Genomic DNA, 19,836 nt, shown 5'->3' on the forward strand with positions numbered 1-19,836 from the left:
AAATAGTCGATAAGTTTCATTTGAAAAGATGCAAACATTAGCTATGACGCATGTGCGCAGTCTTTGATCTTGCATCATCAAAGCTCTAAACACTAGAAGGAAAAATTAAAATTTTTATAGTAAAAACTGGTAACTTAATTAAAAAAATGTCAAAAGAAAAAAATCTAACATATATCTTTACATTAAAATCATTTGAGTGCAATTGTTCTTGAAAACTGATGTTTAAAAAAAAGATATATATATATAACAATAATATTGTACTTTATACGGAGTATATATCTATATACTCTGTATTAGTTCCTTGTTTTCTCACATGGCGTGATAGTCGATCTTTTCAATGTAAACCGTGCATTATATGTTGCAATACGAAATCAATATTCAACTGACTTCTAGAGAGAGGTATGCGTTGCGCACGAATGTCAAAATCGAATAAATAGTCGTCTGCAGTAGCAGCCGAAGTGGACATCTGCAGATGTGATAACACGAGTAATCGGAGTGGACGACGATCATAAGTTTTTTTTTTCCCTTCTTATCATAAACGTGTTCGAGTTTACGTGTAGTTAGTTCGGAAGTTTTAGAATTTCCACCGATGATCATCAAATTACAGACGGGGATTTCTGAAGGAGCCGTGTGGCGGCGAACAAAGCCGCCCTTACAAATTTAAAGAAGGAATGACGCTGGAGAATCCTTTTTTTGTCGTCAAAGAGTAAGTTCCATTCAAAATTAAGTATCATTATTCGAAATTTAGAAAAAAGAACAGAAACAAAAAAGAAACAAAAAACATTACCAAAGTATGGCGCTTTGATTTGACAGCTACACACGAATAGAATGTCACGTTCTTTTGTTTAAGAATTAATCAGATTATTTAAATACTTATCTAGATTCTTATTTTTGTTAATTTTATCGATATATTAAAAAGTTGTATATTATGTGCAAATGTCATGGAAACAATTGTCAGAGATTCTTGTCAACGTTTACAAAAAAATGTAATGTTATCTTTTGGTAAATAGCTGTGATATTACACGGACTGTGACCACGTTTAATGATTACGTGCAATCACGTTATTTACGAACATTGCTTCCAACGATGTAAATAATCGACGATATTCCAGACGAATGTTATATTTTTTATTTAACTTAATAAGCCAAAAAATATATATATATATATTATATATGAAAGAAGCAATAACTCATGAATACATAATAATCTTTATACGTATAATCCTTTTTTAAGTGGCAAATTCAAACCAATTTAAAGAAATAAAAATATTATTGTTAGAAATTCGATAAAGTAATTAATAATGAAAGATTTCATTTATACTATGATATAACCTAAAAATAATTTTTTTATAATCGATCTATACAAAATCCGCGGCTTATTCATTTCAGCGAGGTTTGCAAAGCTCTAAATAAAAATCGAGGTTTATACGGCCGCTGGACGGAATTACAAAATGTCGTTACTAGTCCTACAATAAACGGTGGAGGGGGAATTCCGATTTCGCGCGAAGAATTGGATTGGACGACAACAGAGTTGCGAAAAGCGCTACGCTCGATCGAGTGGGATCTTGATGATCTAGAGGACACTATTTATATCCTTTAATACGTATTCGACATTATTTATATTAATTATAATGATTTTAAGACAAAATTTTTTTTATTTTTATTTGATAAAAAAATAATTATAGTTTTTTAAATATTTCAATATTTATTTTTTTACGAGAAAGATATAAGAAAAATTTTATTGGTGTTATATATATATGTAACACTAATATATATATATATATATATATATATATATATATATATATATATACATATATATTAAACATATAATTAGAATTTATACTTTATTTGAATCGAATTAGATGAGTTCGATATATTTTGAAATGATTTCGATTATATCCTTAATATATACAAATTTATACGTATCGTAGAGAAAAACCCAACGAAATTTAAAATCGATAATAAAGAACTAAGCGTTCAACGAAGTTTTATCGAACAAACAAGAGAAGAAGTAAAGGTAAAAAAGAAATTATTAAAAAAGTTAGTTCAAAATCTATATACAAGTTTATCTTCTATCACATAAGTGTAATGAGAAATGAAACTCCTTTAACGTGTTTATTTCTTGTAGATTATGAAAGATAAGATGAATTTAAGTAGGGGCAGGGACCGTGATAGCACGGCAAGACAGGTACGTAATAAGTTAATATGTGATTGTAAAAAATCATACGTGTTTTTTTTTTTTTTTTTTTTTTTTGGATTAAAAATTATTGAGAACTACACATTAATTTCATAAAGTCAATGTTCAGCTTAAATATCTATTTACCATATAAAGCTGTCTTGATTAGTTATCTTATCAATAATAAGATTATCGATATTATTTTTCTTTGGAAATGTAATTTTTTGTCACGATGAAAAATCTTTTAAATCTTATATTTATATATTTTTTTCTATTTATTTAAAGTATATATCACATAATAAGTATCTACCATTTAAGTTAGATAATTTTTTATCTATTCCATTCATAAACATAAATATTATTAACACAAAGAATTTACTATAGGTTATGTAATATATAATTATTTAACAATAAAAAGAGAAAAGTGAAAAAATGGTAAAACTAAGTTTTATATCATTTAATTAATTTGATTATTCGAAATGCACCAATCAACGATTAGGTTTATACTGTGCATATTTATATGAACTTCCTATCAAATGTAGTAAGATCATATTTATTGTGATTGGTTATATGATGTGCCTATAGTACTATTTTACTGTTGTTAAAATTAGTAGAGATTAATATCAATGGAAAAACGATATATATTAATTCTATGAAAATTGTTATTTATAATGAAGTTAAATAATCATTAGAAAATGTAATGAGTTTACATATAATAAATAAATAATAATAAAAGAAAATTGAATTTAATATATTTATATATGTATTTTCTAATAACTTTAATAAAGATTGTATTATGTTGTTATAAAATATAATAAATTTTAATGATTCAGAAAGAATAACTTTCAGTATATATCATGATTTATGACAATGAAAAAATGGTTTACACGGTAAATGATATTTCGGAAGGATTGATTTATTATATGTTCTCGATATTAAAATAATAGATGTACAACAAGTTTTATGGTAATTAATCTTTCAGCCCCTTTTGGATAATAGTCCCGCTCGTGTTCCTGTCAATCATTCTTCAACTAAATATAGTAAGCTTGAAAATGAGACAGATAGTCCAAATAGACAATTTCTTGGCGATACTCTACAACAACAGAATGACATGATGAGGCAACAAGATGAACAATTAGAAATAATTGGAGAAAGTATTGGTACACTCAAAACAGTATCTAAACAGATCAACTCAGAATTAGATGAACAAGCAATGTAAGCTTACAAAGTCTTTGTTTTATGATGTATTATGATTGTTATACAATTATTTTGTTCTAATTGCTGTATTACTAATACTTATAAATGGTTTATATGGATTATAGTATGCTGGATGAATTTGGTAATGAATTAGAAACAACAGGCTTTAAGTTAGATGCAACAATGAAGAAAATGGCTAAAGTTCTCCACATGAGTAACGGTAATTATAACAATTACATTCCTGCCCCTACCACAGCTACATCTACTGTATCTGATCTTACCTCTAAGCCTTCTTCTTTATCTTCTTTATCAACTACAATAACTAATTGCTTCTTATGTGCTGGAGATTAGATGTTTATTATTATTATATACCATAATTATTCAGTAGGAAAATGGAAAATTTTTCATGAGTAATAATTATTCAAATTAGAAAATATAGCAGTATTCAAAAGTAACCACTGAAGAATTATGGAATTGTTTATATTAAATAGATTAATAATGTTATGATTTTTTACAAAATTCTGAAATCTCTACTGCATTTTATTATTCTTAAAACATCAAAACACCATTTTGACATTATTTTAAATGAACTGAGTACTCATCTATTTTTGCACTCTTTTTGGAAGACTTTTCTTATTTAATATTTGCATCAGCAAGCAAGCGTCTATTAATTTAAACATTTTTAATTTTACTCTTATTTTATATTATTTTAATGTATAGTATCGTATGCTCAATATCCTCTGTTTGATGTTACTAGTAATTGTATCACTATTGCTACTACCACAGTGGACACTACATACAAGATACAGGATATCAATATACCTGTAATACTCATATTAATATGTTTTTTAATGAATATAAAGTAAAGTACTTAATGTTTAATTTTTCAAATACAATAACTTTTCATTTATATTATGTAATTGTTATAAAAAATGAGACATAGTTAGATATTCATGTTAGAAAAGAATATCTATTTTTTTGTTGTTGTTCTATATATAATATAATTTTTATATTTTTTTCCAATTTTTTAAGTTCCTATATCTATAATTATAATAAAAAGTATATAATGACAAATAATGTTAAAAAAATATGAAAACTAAATTACACGTATTTGAAGTCCTATAATTGCAATAGTTTATTTTTGCAAGATAAATGTACCAAATGATTATTAAGTACAGTCCAAGTATTTGAAGCTAATTAACAATAAGAAGGTAACAAACCAACAAGAAGATATAATCACATTGCTATAATAATTTGCTGAATTGCCCAGTGAATATACAATTTTAGGAAGTTAATTATTTAATCCTTCTTAAATACTTGGCCAAAAATATAGTTCTCAATTTTAAAAAGGACCACTTTGAAAAGATACTTTTCTGTAGATATAGTTGGAAAAGATATACATAAATATATATACAAGAAAATTAAAGTAATTATTATATATATATATATATATAAGTGCAATAAGCACTACACAATGTGTTAAAGAAACTATAAGCAGTAACAATAAACACTGTTGACATAATACTTAATAAGAAAAATATGTAGATAAATTAAAATAATATAGTTAATATTTTGTTCAAGTAAAATTAACAAGCATTACCAATGCCAAAAATTATAAAGCATATGTCAAGCAGAATTTTAAGTAGGAAGGGTAAGCACAAGAGCTTGTGTGCCTGATAAAGATTTAATACGACAAAATTATGCATAGCATTAGATAAATTTTCTATAATATTTGGATGTTGGAAATACCTCATACACTAGTACTTCCAATGTACACAATGTGATATCAGTGTGCTAAGTGATTTAAAGTTCAAGTCTATATAACGGAAATTTTGGTGGGTATCGAAATATTGAATGTGTCTCTTAGCATACCCTTATTAAATATGTACATACATAACATTTCTAAGCTGCTCAATTAAATGCATTTAGAAATAGGATTGAATATTTGTATGTATGATGGTTGAGATTGATTGTTTCTTTAGAATACATATTGTTAACGAATGTTAGAAATTTTAGCAATTAAAAAGTATTTGTCCCTTTAGGACAAATTCAAAGATACAATATATGTATAGATCACTTAAAAAAAATACAAATATTATAATCTTATGAGAGACTTCATATCAAAATAAAATGGTATTTCAGTATGTAATTAGCAAAAGATAATAAACTATCTATTTCTCATATATATGACCAATTGTGAAAAAATAATAAAATTTAGAAATATACTTGCATATTATTTAATATATATTACTGTAAAAATACCATAAATATTCCTGATCCATAAATACATGTTCAAATATAATGTTGAACTTGTATTTAATCAACTGGTTTTATTAAATTTGGTGGTTGAAAGACTTCATTGATTTAGAGAACGTTAATATTTTATTTAGGTAATGAAATTCATTACTTCTTATAGAAAATATTTAAAAAGGGTTAAAGTGAAATCTCTCAACCATATGTATAATGGTATTATTTATCTTGAACTAAAAGAAATATATACTGAAAACAAAATCTAAAATAGTAATGCATGTGAAAAATGTTAATGTACAATGTATTTGAAGAAGGGCCAAATATAAAATTAAATTTTGCTTGTACTCGTATTCGAGATTTTTATTGCCACTGCTTTTAAAAAATCATGTCTAGACATATTTGTATAAGTGACGTATATGATATTACTTTCGTTTGTTTTAGATCGGAGACAATGGGTAGCTATTGGAGTGTTGACTGCTATATTGGTATTATTAATAATTTTGTTCATAATAACATGAATTTCTTAGTTTTATATTACCTGTACAAACGATTGGTTCTTCTTCATAGAATTCAATATAATTTAATATAAAAAATATTTTTTTCTTTTTGTTGCATATATTTCTAATAAGAATATTTTATGATGATATATAAAATAAAAGCATACTTACATTAGAATATGCAACTTTTTCAAAGTTTCCTTTCCTAAAAATTGAATAGTGATCGATAATCTTTTTTTTCTTTATCTTTGAAATGCAACAAATGGATATAATCGATAATTAAATTTAATTGCAAAATTTTCTTTATTTAGGTTTCTATCTTCATCGTTACGTCAACTTATATTATATATTAATCGGCAATTGTATAAAATGTTCTATTATATTCTATTTTCTATATAAAAAAAATACACAATATACACAAATACGTTGTATAATGTTACGATATGTATATTCGATTTGAAAATTAAATAATATTATCCAATGTGTACTTTTTAAAATAATATATAAAGATGTAGTATCAAATTTGTCAAAAGGATAATATTCGATAATAGCTGATTTAACTCAACTTAAATTTTTTTTGTAACATCTTAGTATTTACTTTTCCTAATTGAAATAAATTTTATGGGTAATTCCAAATATAAGAATACATTATATATAAAATTTTTACGAATTATGTTTATGTATATAATCAAAAGTTATATAAAATTAAAGATTTGAAGATCCTACATAGTTGGTCATATTGTATAAACTATAAAAAATCTTTGGTGTAATCTTTATTATTGCAATTATTTGCTTCTTACGATAGCAAATATGTAAAAAATAAAAAAGCTTTTTCTTAAAAAATGCGCATATTAAATAAAATGTTATACGATTTAATAGCTTAGAGCTATTATAAATGTGCAATATATTAAAGTATTACTATTATTTTAATAGTAATACTTTAAAAAGTATTACTATTAAAATCTATTATTTTATTCATTACACTACATGTATGAATTTATTAAGGCACCTTTTTGATATGAAAGCTGGAAAATTGTTCTTTCAGAGAACATCTAAATATATACGATAAATCTATCGTATATAATCTAGCTTTAGAATAAACTTCAGGAAATGTCTGTATATTCAAATAGTGCCCTTTTCAAATATTATAATTATGGCTCTAAACGTACACGTTTGAAACAGTCTGCAGGCAAAGCTTTTCTTATGTCATCAATATTTTCAACTTCTATTCTTAATCTATTGACCTCGTCTTCATAATTTTTAACCCATTGCGTTTGCATATTCTTTGCATCTGTTAATGTTTTAATTCTCTGATCTAAATTGGCAGCTTTAATTTCTTTTTCTGCTGCAGTTAAACGCTCTTCTAAATGATTCAAATGTGTATCATCTGTATAATAGAAATTCGATTAATCACAATAGTTCCCATATTATAAAAAAATATTTACAAATTATAACTTATATACTGACCTAGTTCAGGAAGATCTTCAAGTTCTTTTATGATTTCAGCTATATCTGATAATGCTTTGTCGACATACGTTGCAGTTAAACCTACATTGATTTTTGCTTGTCCAACTTTATGATTTGCCTATAAAATAATTATATTATAAATTATATATTATTCATCTATTCTTATACGTTTATACTTTATCACTATTTTATTAATTCTTTTATTGTTACCTCTGTAGTAACATTCGTATCTTTTCCAACTTGGATTTCATAATCTTTCATTAAAGAATCTGTAGTATCAACTCTGAGATGTAATATCTCTGCTTCGTTACCTAAACGCAATGCCTCTAATTTAGTCCTATTTGCCTGCATTCTAATATCATTTGCATTTTTACTAGCTTTCTCTGCATATGTCTGGCAATAAAATAAACAGATTAAACAAATTCGATTTTTAATATGTTTTATAAATTATAACATTGAAATTATAAATTTACCTGTGCATGTTGCGCTTTTTCATTTGCACTTTTTGCATTATTCTCAGATCCATTTAATATCTTCTCAAGTTGGAAAATATCTTCTATCGCAGTTTGAATCATTACCTCAATTTTTTTAGTGCTTTTCAGTGCATCTTGAGCTTTGATACGTTCGCGTTGCACTTCATCGTCAAATTCTAAATAAAATAATAAGGTTTCATCATATTGACAATATTACATTAATATTGACAATAATTAACGTCTTACCTCCTAATTTTTTTAAAGTCTCTTGCGCTTCTTTCAACGTTTGATCACCACGTTTGACAGCACTGTTTGCTTTTTCATTCGCACCGTCTAATTCTGCAAGCAATTCTGCAGTAGCTGCTTGTTGATCTTGTGCTTTATCCAACAATTGTTCACTCTTCCGTACTTTTTCAGTCATTTCATTAATGAATTTCTCATTTTGTTCTAATATTAATTGTGCTTGTTCTTTTAATCGTAATCCCTACAAAAAATAAAAATAAAAAAGAAAATAAAGATCTTATTTTATAATGAATAAATAAAATAAAATTCTTACTTCATTGCTGATAGCATCTACTTGAGTTTGAAATATGTCAACATTTACGGAAGGAAGAGAAAGATCTAATATAGATAAACCTAATGCTTCCTGAGATACTGCAAATGACTTCGCACTTGCAATTGCTGTAAGATTCTTCACTTCATTCATACGATCCTCTAATGTTTCCAATTTGTTTTCTAATTCTCTTAAAATATCTCTAATATAATAGAAAAACAATTTTCATATAATTTTCATCGTTTCACGTTTGTATGTACGATTATAAAAAATATTTTGAAAAACGATACATACGTCATGTTTGAATTTTTAGCTATCGCCTTTTTAGCAAGATTATAAGCTTCTAAGGATGTATTTCGAGCTTGTTCAGCCAGCATATGAATTTTCTTAGCTTCATTTGTATTACTGTAAAAAATTAATATCACTATTATTAATGTTATCCATACGTAGAGATGTTACATATGATGAATGAAATGTTGTACATACAAATCAGCTAAAATACGCGCTTCGTGTGCTATAGCTGTCATCTGTTGATTCTGTTGACCAACTTGATCAGCACGTAATTTGGCTTCTGTTAATGCCATTGCTCCGTCTGTAGCTAAATAATCTTCCGCTTCCTATCATTATTAATATATATACATTTCACACATATTCATTTGTAATGTATTATATAATTGAAGTATATATATTTCATTAACTCACAGTCAATTGATCATGTATTTTGTCTAACACTGTCTCTGCTGTATTAACATTTGCTAATCCTTCTGTAGTAGTCTTATATGCTTCAGCTGCTGTAATGTTTACTGTTTGTGAAATAAAACCTATTTCAGTCAATTGGCTATTCAATTCATCGAGTTGCTCAACGAGTGTTTTATTTCCACCTAAAATATCAAGATTAGTGTCAAATTTAGTATAAAACAAGAAAACAATGTATAAATAGATTTATAAACTTATATTTACTTCCAGACTCTTGCTTGGCAATATCCAACAAATTCTTAACTTTGTTCTGAACATTTTTTAATTCCTTTTCAAAGTCTGAATCTTTTATGACAGTTGGACTACTATTGATCTTTTTAAGTGTATTCTCTAATTCTGATAAACGTTGCCTATGTTTATCGACTGCAGATTGAACTAGATTATAACAATCAGGACAATCGATGCAACCATTTTGTCTATTATATTTATTTTCTTTACAGCGATCGCAACGTCTTCCTTCTACGTTTGTAAGGCACTGTAATAAAAAGAAAATATGATGAATTAAAATAAAAAGATAACGATAAAGAACATTTATATTCATATAAACGTACAAGACATTGTCCACTGGCATCGCATTGAAGATCTTGAGATCCAATTCTATCACAATCACAAGGTTTACAACCTTCTCTACTAAAACCAAACTGATATGGTAAACAAGTATCACAACGTTGACCAGTTATTCCTGGTCTACATTGACACTGACCAGTAACAGCATTACAAGTTCGATTATAAGATCCCTCAGAATCGCAATTACAAGGTGTACATCCCTAAAATATTTATGTACATATATGTATATGAACATAATCTATACTATTTCATAGCTTTGTTTGCATGTATTATCTTATTTAATTATGCATTCACCTCGCCACTTAATATATGATAATATCCATCCTCACATTTATCACAGTTACGGCCTATTACATGGGGTTTACAGAGACAATGACCTACAAGCTGATCGCAAGGAGCGACTCTTCCATCTTCGAGTTCAACTGTACCTGGTGGATAACACTGACACAATTTGCATCCATCTTCTCTACTATCAGATAAAGCATCTCCATAATAACCTAATGAATGATTTATTAATGCTCATGAGATACACCACTATTTCCAAAAATATTATAAAAATTGTGTTAAATTGTTCTCTTAATATACCCGAAAGACATTCTTCACAATGAAAGCCAGCAGTGTTATTGACACATTTCAGACATTCTCCGGTTTCATGATTACAATTTCGTACTGCATTTAAATCAATGTTATTATTACAATCACAAGGCCGACAAGCTATACCCTTTTCGGGATTACCAAAGTAACCATCTGAACAAGTTTCACATCTTGGTCCTGAAAAGAATCAAAAATAATTTTAAATTATAAAATTACAAAATTATTTTTAGTTTAACAAATTGGATATAAAAAATAATTATGTGACATAAAAATATTTTTTTACCTGTTCTTCCTATTGGGCATTCAGAACAAATCGGATCAGGATTATTACCAAGAAGAATACAAGGACCATTATCAGGACACGGGCATGGCTTACAATCGTTGGAAGTGCCTTTTAAAGGATACCCATAATATCCACGACTACACAATTCACAATTACTTCCAGCAGTATTATGTTGACAAATACATTGACCTGTGATATATTAAACCAAAAGATATATGAATAATTTGAGAGATAAACATTGAGTTCAATCCATGTACACAATATCTTCTACTCACCTGTTTCTGCTTCGCAAATATCTGCATGTCCATTGCAATTACACGGAACGCAAAGAGCAAAAGGACCACCATTTGGTGGATCATGATGAAAACCAGGTGCGCAAGATTCACAAAATTGACCAACATAGCCGTGAGGACAATTACAATGTTCCACCCAATCAGCAGATTCACCGGCAGCACCGCGAAGTGCTGTTTCCAACTTAACATCATCCAGAAAACCTCTACCTAATTACACGAGAAACATAATCGATAAAATTAATTTTTTCAAAAATATTTCTTATTACTAAAGAAACTTCACCTTGATGCGTATAAGTTCCACGAATCTTTATAGCGGTTAAGTTAGAGAGTATAGACATAAAAGCTCTGGCAGATAATCTTGGTTGCCAGCCATATTCGCTATGCTCGTGTAATCTGAATTTATATTCTTGCGGCTAAACAAATATTGATTACATTGAATTCAAACGTACAAGATAAATACGAATTTATTATTATTTTATCAGTTTTCTTTACCGTGACAGTTGGCATACGATTTTTTTGACCAAATATCGGTTGCGTTATTTGTTCACTGTTTCCACCTTCCAATATTACATCGTGTGCAGTTGGGGCAGGACCTGCCTCTCCAATCCTTAAAGTAAACGATAGATCTTGATTGTATGATGCTCTTTGATCTCCCAAAAATCTGTCTGTAAATGATAACAATATAATTGTTCAATAACCCTCCTTCTATTATAGGATACTATTTTGAAATAAATACATTACCAGGTGCAATGAAGTAAACATTGTCACGATCTAACGCTGTAGCATATATCGTTTGCGTTAGAGGATCATAATGTACAGGTATTGGGTTTCCAGCTACGGTAGCTGACCAGCGTTCATTTCCTCTGACAAACATACTCTCGATAACGACTTTCGAGTAACCAGCTGCAGGCATACATATCGATGAATGACCATAACAAAAACATGGAGTACAACCAAATTCATTCTCCAGAGCTAGATTGAAGAAACCTGGTCGACATCTGTTTAACAACGTACAATCATAAATGATTCAAACAAATTAAATATATTTAAAAATATCATCATGGCGAGAAAAAAAATGAAAATAATTTTTTCTCAAGCAATAATACTAACTCTCGACAACGTTTTCCCTCGACATTTTCTTTACATAGGCAAACTCCAGTAGTCGGATCACAGTTTGGTGTATTTGCTTGCGAACCTGGTAAACTACATTCGCAAGATGTACAACCAAGAGATCCAAAATTGTAGAAATTCGCAGAACAACGATCGCACTTGTCGCCTGTTACTCCTGTCTTACATTGACATCTGCCTTCGCTATTACATTGTAAACTTCTCGAACCTACGCCATTACATCTTTATTTTATATTTGACTTACTGTTATATAATCATTATGTGTACAATATTATTTTTATTTTTAATTTAAATTTAAATTTATATTTTTCAATAGTTGTTCTGATTTTTACCAATCTCGTTGCAGTTACAAGCTACGCAATAATCATCTTCCGGACGTTGATAAAAATTCTCCCGACATCTTTCACAATTAGCTCCATCTCGGTTAGCTCTACAGTCTAAACAATGACCGCCATGACCAGTCGCTTTATACAATTCTTTGTCGAAATAACACCTCTCGGAATATCCATTACAGTTACAAGCTGAAAACAAACAACATATACGATGACAAACCACATTAATTAGTTTTTTTTTTATAATTTTATTAAAAACCTTACTATACGCCGGATACCACGAAAACATTCCATTCCAACGTGATGCTATGCACATCACTAAATTGTTCATTAACACGAACGATATAATTATCACTTTCATCATTAATATAATTTTATTTAGAAATAAATTATAAATTAATTTAATTTCATTTAATTTGCCCTTCGAGTTCATTCATTTTCATTGATTAAATTTTAATGATAAAAAAAAATTATATGAAACAAACAACAAATATCTTTCTATAGATATCGCGACGTATCGTATACTGAGCCTTAACAGCACGAAGAAGAAACTACATTATATGTCCTTGCACAGTGCACAATATCCCCACTTGAATGCACGTAACAGACGTAAAAGGTAAAGTCAGTTGGTTAATGTCAAGACGATCGTGAAGTTACGTTCTTTCTCTCGAGAATTGAATGAAAAGAAATATACGTCTTCTTTCTTTCTGAAACTCTAGAAATTCACTTGAAACTCATGCTTGCTTATTTATATGATAATAAATCGTAAGGGTAAAAACCAAAATATTGAAAAAATAATATCAAAGCTTACGTTTGCATTCATGAGCATCAGTCGTCGTGGCACGACCCCATGGAGCATCATTATAAAAAGGTAAACATTCGTTACAATCTGGACCAGCAGTGTTATGTTCGCATCTATAAAAACAAATAACAATTACAAAAAGTTCGTTTGAAATAGATAAAAATGAAAATTTAATATTATAATCGACTTTACCTACAAACTCTTCGCGTTTTACCATCAACGCTTGTACTGTTCACACATTGCCCAGCATGACCATTACAAGCGCAACGTGCTCCAACTGCAACATCAGCGATCGCGTAATAATAAGATTTTAAAACCTGATCATCGCCAAACACTTCATCACCAAACGTGTTTAATCGATCCAATGTAATTCTTAAATCAGTTGCTTGTACCCATTCCTATAAAAGCGAGATAAAAAAAAAACAATGAACATTTTTTAAATTGATTTTTTCTTTTTTCCTCTTTCTTTTTATTTTTATGTACATATTTATGCATTGTAAATTGGGTTTATTCTACCTGTAATGCTGGATTCATTTCAAAATAGTACGCTGAGGGACGTCCTTCTAAAGTAGAAAAAGCTACTGTCCCTTTTGATAATGGAGAAATGTCCGAATATTCGGAAGTACAAAGTACTCTTGTATCGTCACCGCGTACGGTTTCTTTCGATTCTGGAAGTTCGTACGTGTCTCTGCAGGTAGCCGAATAAAATTGATAAGGCTCCCAAGGTGACTGCTCATTTTTCCTTTTATATATACCCCAACTTTCTGGACGAGGTGATTCGAAGAGTACTCTGACATATGTGATATCGAATGTTTTATTACCTAAATTGATAAAAATTATTTAATATTTATTATAATTTAAGATTCGTTATTTTTATTCCTGAATATCACACATATATTAAAAAATAGACATATCTTAAATATATCAAAAATAGTTAAAAATTATACGAACGATTTCATATATATATATATATATTTTTTTTTTCCTATGTATTACACGTGATTCGAAGATCTAAGAATCGCGTAAAATGTATAACTCCACAAACTATACAGCATCGTTATCCTACAAACCCCACCTACGCAAGACTGACGATGTTTCCTTATATGTTCAACTCTTTCATATCCTCTCAAGCTCGAATTTTTAAAAAAGGGTTTTTATGAACGTTTTATTTACAACGAAATTATTTATTATATTATGAATTTCTTTTGAAATAAAGTATATCTATATAATATTCTACATATAATTATACCTAAATGAAGAGTCAAATTGACTTGATTAGGATATTCAATGCCCTCGAACATGGTCTCTGATTGCCACCAAGTCGCATTGTCGTTATTATCATGATCGGTAAGAAAAGAAGCTGGATGATCGCCATATCGGCAAATTTCACAAGATTTCCTTTGTACTCCAGTTTGCTTGCAAAATTCTGTTGGACGTTCCTCTCCGCATGTATTCGTTGCTTCCATAAATACGTTGAAAGCAGCATTTTCAAAGGGTGGAATACATCTCTAAAAAAAAGAAAAAAAAAAAGAAAAAAAAAATAAAATAAAAAGAAATAAAAAAAAGAATAAATAAAATGACCAACAGGAAAATTGAAGAACTTTTAACAATTTTAAAAGACATAAAAGTGTACGAAATGATTTCTCTCATAATTTTATTAGAAATTAATTAAAAAGAAAAAAACAAAAAGCCCGACAAGAAAGTTCGAAAGAATTTCTTTCATATTTTTTGAAGAAATTTAAAAAAAAAAAGATGATTCACATAAAAATGCAAGAATGTAAGAAAAACCAATGTAAGAAATATAAAAATTATTTTTTTCACAGTAAGAATTAAAAATTAATTGGGAGGATGAGAATGGACGGCATGAAAGTTCGACAATTTTCCAACCATTGCACGAAAAATAAAACGATTCCTTTCAATATTTTCATGGAAATTGATATTAATTAGGACAACAAATGTAATAATTGATTCCAAGAACGTTTTAAATTAAAGTATTTCTTTGTAGCAGTAAATCGTTCCATGATTTTCATTCACGTTTTTGTTTTTATCTAATATAATCAATGAGACATTCGCATGATTGATCTTTCGTTACAATGAGAAAGAAAAGGAAGATTGAAAATCACTAAATCTTTTCTTTTTTTAAATAAATATACGCTCGTAATATTTATATATATATATATATATATATATATATATATATATACATATATAAAAAAAAAAAGGGAATATACCGGATAGTCTCGTATCTATCATATATTATCATTCTTTTATGCTATCTCAGAAAGTTCGTGTAACTTTCGGACCTTTTACGATAACCCGTCGTTCCAATTCCCTTTAGGAAAAAGCGTTACGTATATCAGAATAATCACGAAGAACCGACTATTTTTCATCTAAGCGCGCTAATTTTATATATTTCATTGGTTACGCTTATACGAAGATCAAGATCGCAAGAGTCATCGACACCATGAACAGATTCTTCGACACATTCTTTTAGATAAATATTTCCTAATCGTAATACTACATACATCAAAACGATTAAAACACATTTCCCGATTACGACATTTATATATATATATATACATATATAGAAGAAAAGAAAAATTATTATGAAAATAAACATCGAGAGATATCCATTAAAAATTATTATAATAAATAAAAAGAAAATTGATTCTTCTCTTTCTCTTCTCTTTCGTGAAAACATATGTAAAAATACGATCTTGTAACCATACATGAAACACATGGCGTTTACCATGTGTTCAACCTCTGACCCGACACAACAGAAATTCGAAGAATTAAAGATAGCTCTAGACTTTATGTTCACAGAATTTGTCTTTATTCTACGAATAATTCTAACAAACTTAGTCTATATTTATTGCAATCTTTTTTCATTTAGTTTATTGATATTAATAAATTGTTAAAACATAATCACAGATAATTCAATGAAAGAAGGTATAAAAAAAAAAAAAAAAAAAAAAAAGAAGTTGATCATCAATTAACTAACCTGTGGCTTTCCCTGAGCATCATAACACTTGTCTTCATCACGATTCGTCGGTGGCCATCGATTATAAAGTTCATCCGAGGGATCAGGATCAGCCAGCACCACGAAAAACGTGGTGATAACGAGTAGGAAAAATTTCAAAAAAATTCCACACATTTTGATTTCTTTCTCAATTTTTAAATCTTCCAGTTTCTTTCAATTCGTTGATGTCAATCACTCGACAACACGGATGCACCAAAATACAAATCTCGTTGTTTTACACACCATTAAAACTTGTAACCCTTATATTTCGATTCACTTTGGCCAAACTTTTCTTTTATTTTTGAAGATTTGAGTAGTCGAATAATAACGTGAACGGGTCCATCAGGATCGATGATTTTTTTCGAACGTTGAATGATAAAAATTTTCTTTTCTATTTAAAAAAAAAAAAAGAGAACAAAAATGAATGATATACGTTGTTAATTTCTGTTTTCAGAAAAGCGCGCGGTAATACGTTATTTTTTTAAAGTTTCTTTCTACGTAATAATATATACCGTTGATCGATTGAATTTATTTTCGATATATTATTTTTAATAAATTACGTGTATTATTCGTAGGATTGTTCGATCGTATGATATCTACGATAAAATGAATATTAAATTTGCTTCGTCTTAACTTACATACGAGAAAGTCTCAAAGGGAAAGAATGCAAACGTAAAACAACTCGAGATAACGAATGCTTTTCAAGTAAATCTCAAGAACATTTCAAGCCTTTGCTACTAGACTAATGTCAACAAGATACCGTCTAGTTGCATCAAGTATAAGTTACTATTTAGTTCTGAAAACGAAACTCTATGCGTCCTCGTACAGTAAGAAACGATAAATCTAAGAAGATAAAGCGTTTGAAAATTTCTATAAGTGTCCCTTTGTTCCATCGTTACTTGAATATAAAGAAACAATCGGTACGTATGAAAAAGAAAAGAACAAAAAATAGAACATAGACATGTTGTTCCCGTTTTTATCTTTTGACTATTTTTAAAATGCTTCAATAGAGTCATCACCTACGAAAAAATTCAGCTTGGTGAAAATTAGGTTACAAAAGTGGTTGATCGAATCTATCATCTAAGAAACAGGTCATTATATCTAAAGAAATAATAATAAAAAAAAAAGAAAAAGAAAAAATAAAAAGAAAAAGAAAAAATAATATATAAAATTTATGTGATTACAATCATATGGTGTACGTGAGGGTATTTACTAACGCATCTTGAGACTGCAAGGAGTACAGTGATCCTGAAAGTGCAGTGGAAGGAGATAAAGAAAGAGAAAGATAGAAAGACAGAGAAAGAGAAAGAGAAAGAGAGAGAGAGAGAGAGAGAGAGAGAGAGAACGGATAAACTAACAAGCACCGTATGTATGTAGAGAGAGAGAGAAAGAATGAATAGCTAACAGATACCGTGTGTGTGTGTGAGAGAGAGAGAAAGAGAGAAAAGTCACGCGAAGAGAGACAGAGATAACGACAGAGAGGTTTTTTCAAAAAATCACCAGTCACTCGGATAAACAATTCGTAACTCATCGTAAATAAGAAAAAACGATTCATCTTTTCTAACCTCTTCGTGCAAACGAAATCTCAAAAATGTAGAAGTTGAACGATGTTCCTTTCTTCCCGGTACAAGGCTGCGAACCGAACTGAGACGTAGAAGAAACAAGGAGTGTAGCCGCCGCGTCCGATGCTGGAGCCGCACTGTCGAACATCACTGCTCTCTCTTTCTCTCTTTCTTTCATTCTCCCTCGTTTTTCTTCGTGTAGTAGTAGCGCACGCGCTCTTTCATGTAATAGTAGAAAACGTGCTTTTTCTATATATTCTATCAAATTACATTTTATATAAAATAGAAAAACACTTTCGATATATTTAAAAAAAAAAAAAATTTTTTTTTTCTTTTTTATACCACTCATGACAATTACATATACGATATTTTTCAAAAAAAATATTGTATATGTATTTGTCAATTACGAAGACTAGGGGTAACACAAAAAGTTGAAAAATCGTCACGTAAATAATTATCTCAGTTACATATTCAATATTCGTTTTGCTTGAGAAATAAAAGTTGATCTATTTAAAAATTGTCCAATATTCAATGCAAATGAGAAACAGTTATAGAGTAAATATGATTTAATATCGACGTATGCATACGATTAAAACATCATAAAACATCATTAGTTCTGGGTATATATATCCTCGACATTCATTTGTGTATATGCTTCCTGAATATGCTTACACATGGTTATAATAATTGTTATCTGACGCGAACGGAAATACGAAAAAGATTAAACAGTCAGGGAACGATGACTTCTTCTCACGAATTGTCATTATTTCAAATGAGTTTCAATTCTCTCTCTCTCTCTCTCTCTCTCTCTCTCTCTCTCTCTCAAAATTAAGTATTTATAAGAATCGTAATTCGAATAATATTAAATTATGTTCGTATATTAATTTTGTTATACACGTATCGGTAGGTTAGATTTTATACAAATTTTACCATTTTTATTACAAATATTTATCACGAATGTTGGAAGTCGGATGCTTCAGCAGATATATTTTTACCCGGAAATGCTAAATGATACCATGATTCCAATATATACACACACATATATAATACCTTTTATACCATATATATAAATATGCATCATGTACGAACAAATTACAGTATCTTTTAATATTACTTCATCAATTTCTTAATTTCACAAAGTTATGAAGTTATCAAAATAGTAAAAACTCAAGTAATGTTAAATTAATTATAAACACATAATTTATTTGCATTTGTTACATTTTATAAACAATTCATACGTAATCATGAAACAAAATAATTTTGTTGTCAAAATAACTGATGAAGACCTTATAGATTTAAATAATAATTGAAAAGAAAAATAATGTTTCGAATCACTTTTTTCGTTTGGAAACCTAACCTAATGAAGCTTTAAAAGAATTTATGTCAGATCTTAACTTTCATCTCACTTAAAAGAACTTTAATTTCATTTTAATGATAATAATTGAATAATACTATTTCCACAAAAATAAATTACATTGTTTTAAATTTTATAGCACATCAATTACTAGATAGACATTAACGTTCTAAATTTGTTTACACATTAAATGAAAGACCACGAATCAATGTGCCACAATATGTTCACTGTTAATTATGAACAATTTTGATTGGTTAGATCTGGTACGTATTTCATTGGTTTAGGTTGACCTACCAAGAGCGAGATAGATCTGTGATTTTTTTTTGTCATTGACAACATAATTGTACAGTATTATGTCGAATGAAAATATATTTATTACTCAAAAATATTGAGTAAATTGTAAATTTGTGAAGAAAAATATATATAAAACATAATGACGCAATAACTTCAAAAATATACGAACAAGAAATAAAAAGTATAAATGTCAATATATACTTTATTTAAAATTTATGACATATTACATTAGAAAAA

The 19,836-nt window shown here is 28.5% G+C and overlaps 2 protein-coding genes and 1 long non-coding RNA gene across 6 annotated transcripts; 2 read left to right on the top strand and 1 right to left on the bottom strand.

Annotated features, from left to right (window-relative positions):
• Positions 1-360: 360 nt before the first annotated feature.
• Positions 361-9,465, top strand: LOC124957917 (syntaxin-6). Of its 4 annotated transcripts, XM_047515475.1 has the most exons (8): positions 364-706; positions 1,389-1,588; positions 1,925-2,019; positions 2,131-2,190; positions 3,161-3,393; positions 3,501-3,595; positions 6,067-6,110; positions 6,434-9,465. In XM_047515475.1, the coding sequence occupies exons 1-8, from the start codon at positions 672-674 to the stop codon at positions 6,473-6,475; spliced, it is 804 nt and encodes a 267-aa protein (XP_047371431.1). In that variant the 5' UTR covers positions 364-671; the 3' UTR covers positions 6,476-9,465. The 4 variants fall into 4 exon arrangements, with proteins under 4 accessions (XP_047371422.1, XP_047371448.1, XP_047371431.1 ...); XM_047515492.1 differs by lacking the exons at positions 6,067-6,110; positions 6,434-9,465 and adding an exon at positions 4,133-4,385 and having other exon boundaries at positions 362-706; XM_047515483.1 differs by lacking the exon at positions 6,434-9,465 and having other exon boundaries at positions 6,067-6,297.
• Positions 4,947-18,136, bottom strand: LOC124957913 (laminin subunit gamma-1). The gene is made up of 26 exons (XM_047515452.1): positions 17,955-18,136; positions 16,372-16,780; positions 14,620-14,878; positions 13,887-14,191; positions 13,563-13,768; positions 13,380-13,483; positions 12,569-12,757; positions 12,219-12,444; positions 11,850-12,106; positions 11,601-11,773; positions 11,389-11,521; positions 11,091-11,315; positions 10,816-11,004; positions 10,524-10,709; positions 10,233-10,435; positions 9,923-10,138; positions 9,576-9,846; positions 9,318-9,496; positions 9,102-9,232; positions 8,910-9,020; positions 8,619-8,817; positions 8,309-8,546; positions 8,063-8,238; positions 7,800-7,982; positions 7,590-7,707; positions 4,947-7,509 (listed from the first exon to the last, which is right to left on the bottom strand). The coding sequence occupies exons 2-26, from the start codon at positions 16,522-16,524 to the stop codon at positions 7,274-7,276; spliced, it is 4,866 nt and encodes a 1,621-aa protein (XP_047371408.1). The 5' UTR covers positions 16,525-16,780; positions 17,955-18,136; the 3' UTR covers positions 4,947-7,273.
• LOC124957939 lies at positions 15,609-19,827 on the top strand. Its single transcript, XR_007103778.1, has 2 exons — positions 15,609-17,309; positions 17,400-19,827. It is a non-coding gene; the product is annotated as an uncharacterized LOC124957939 (long non-coding RNA).
• The last annotated feature ends 9 nt before the right edge of the window (positions 19,828-19,836 follow it).

The sequence above is a fragment of the Vespa velutina genome, chromosome 1 (assembly GCF_912470025.1).
Source record: "Vespa velutina chromosome 1, iVesVel2.1, whole genome shotgun sequence".
NCBI lineage: Eukaryota > Metazoa > Arthropoda > Insecta > Hymenoptera > Vespidae > Vespa > Vespa velutina.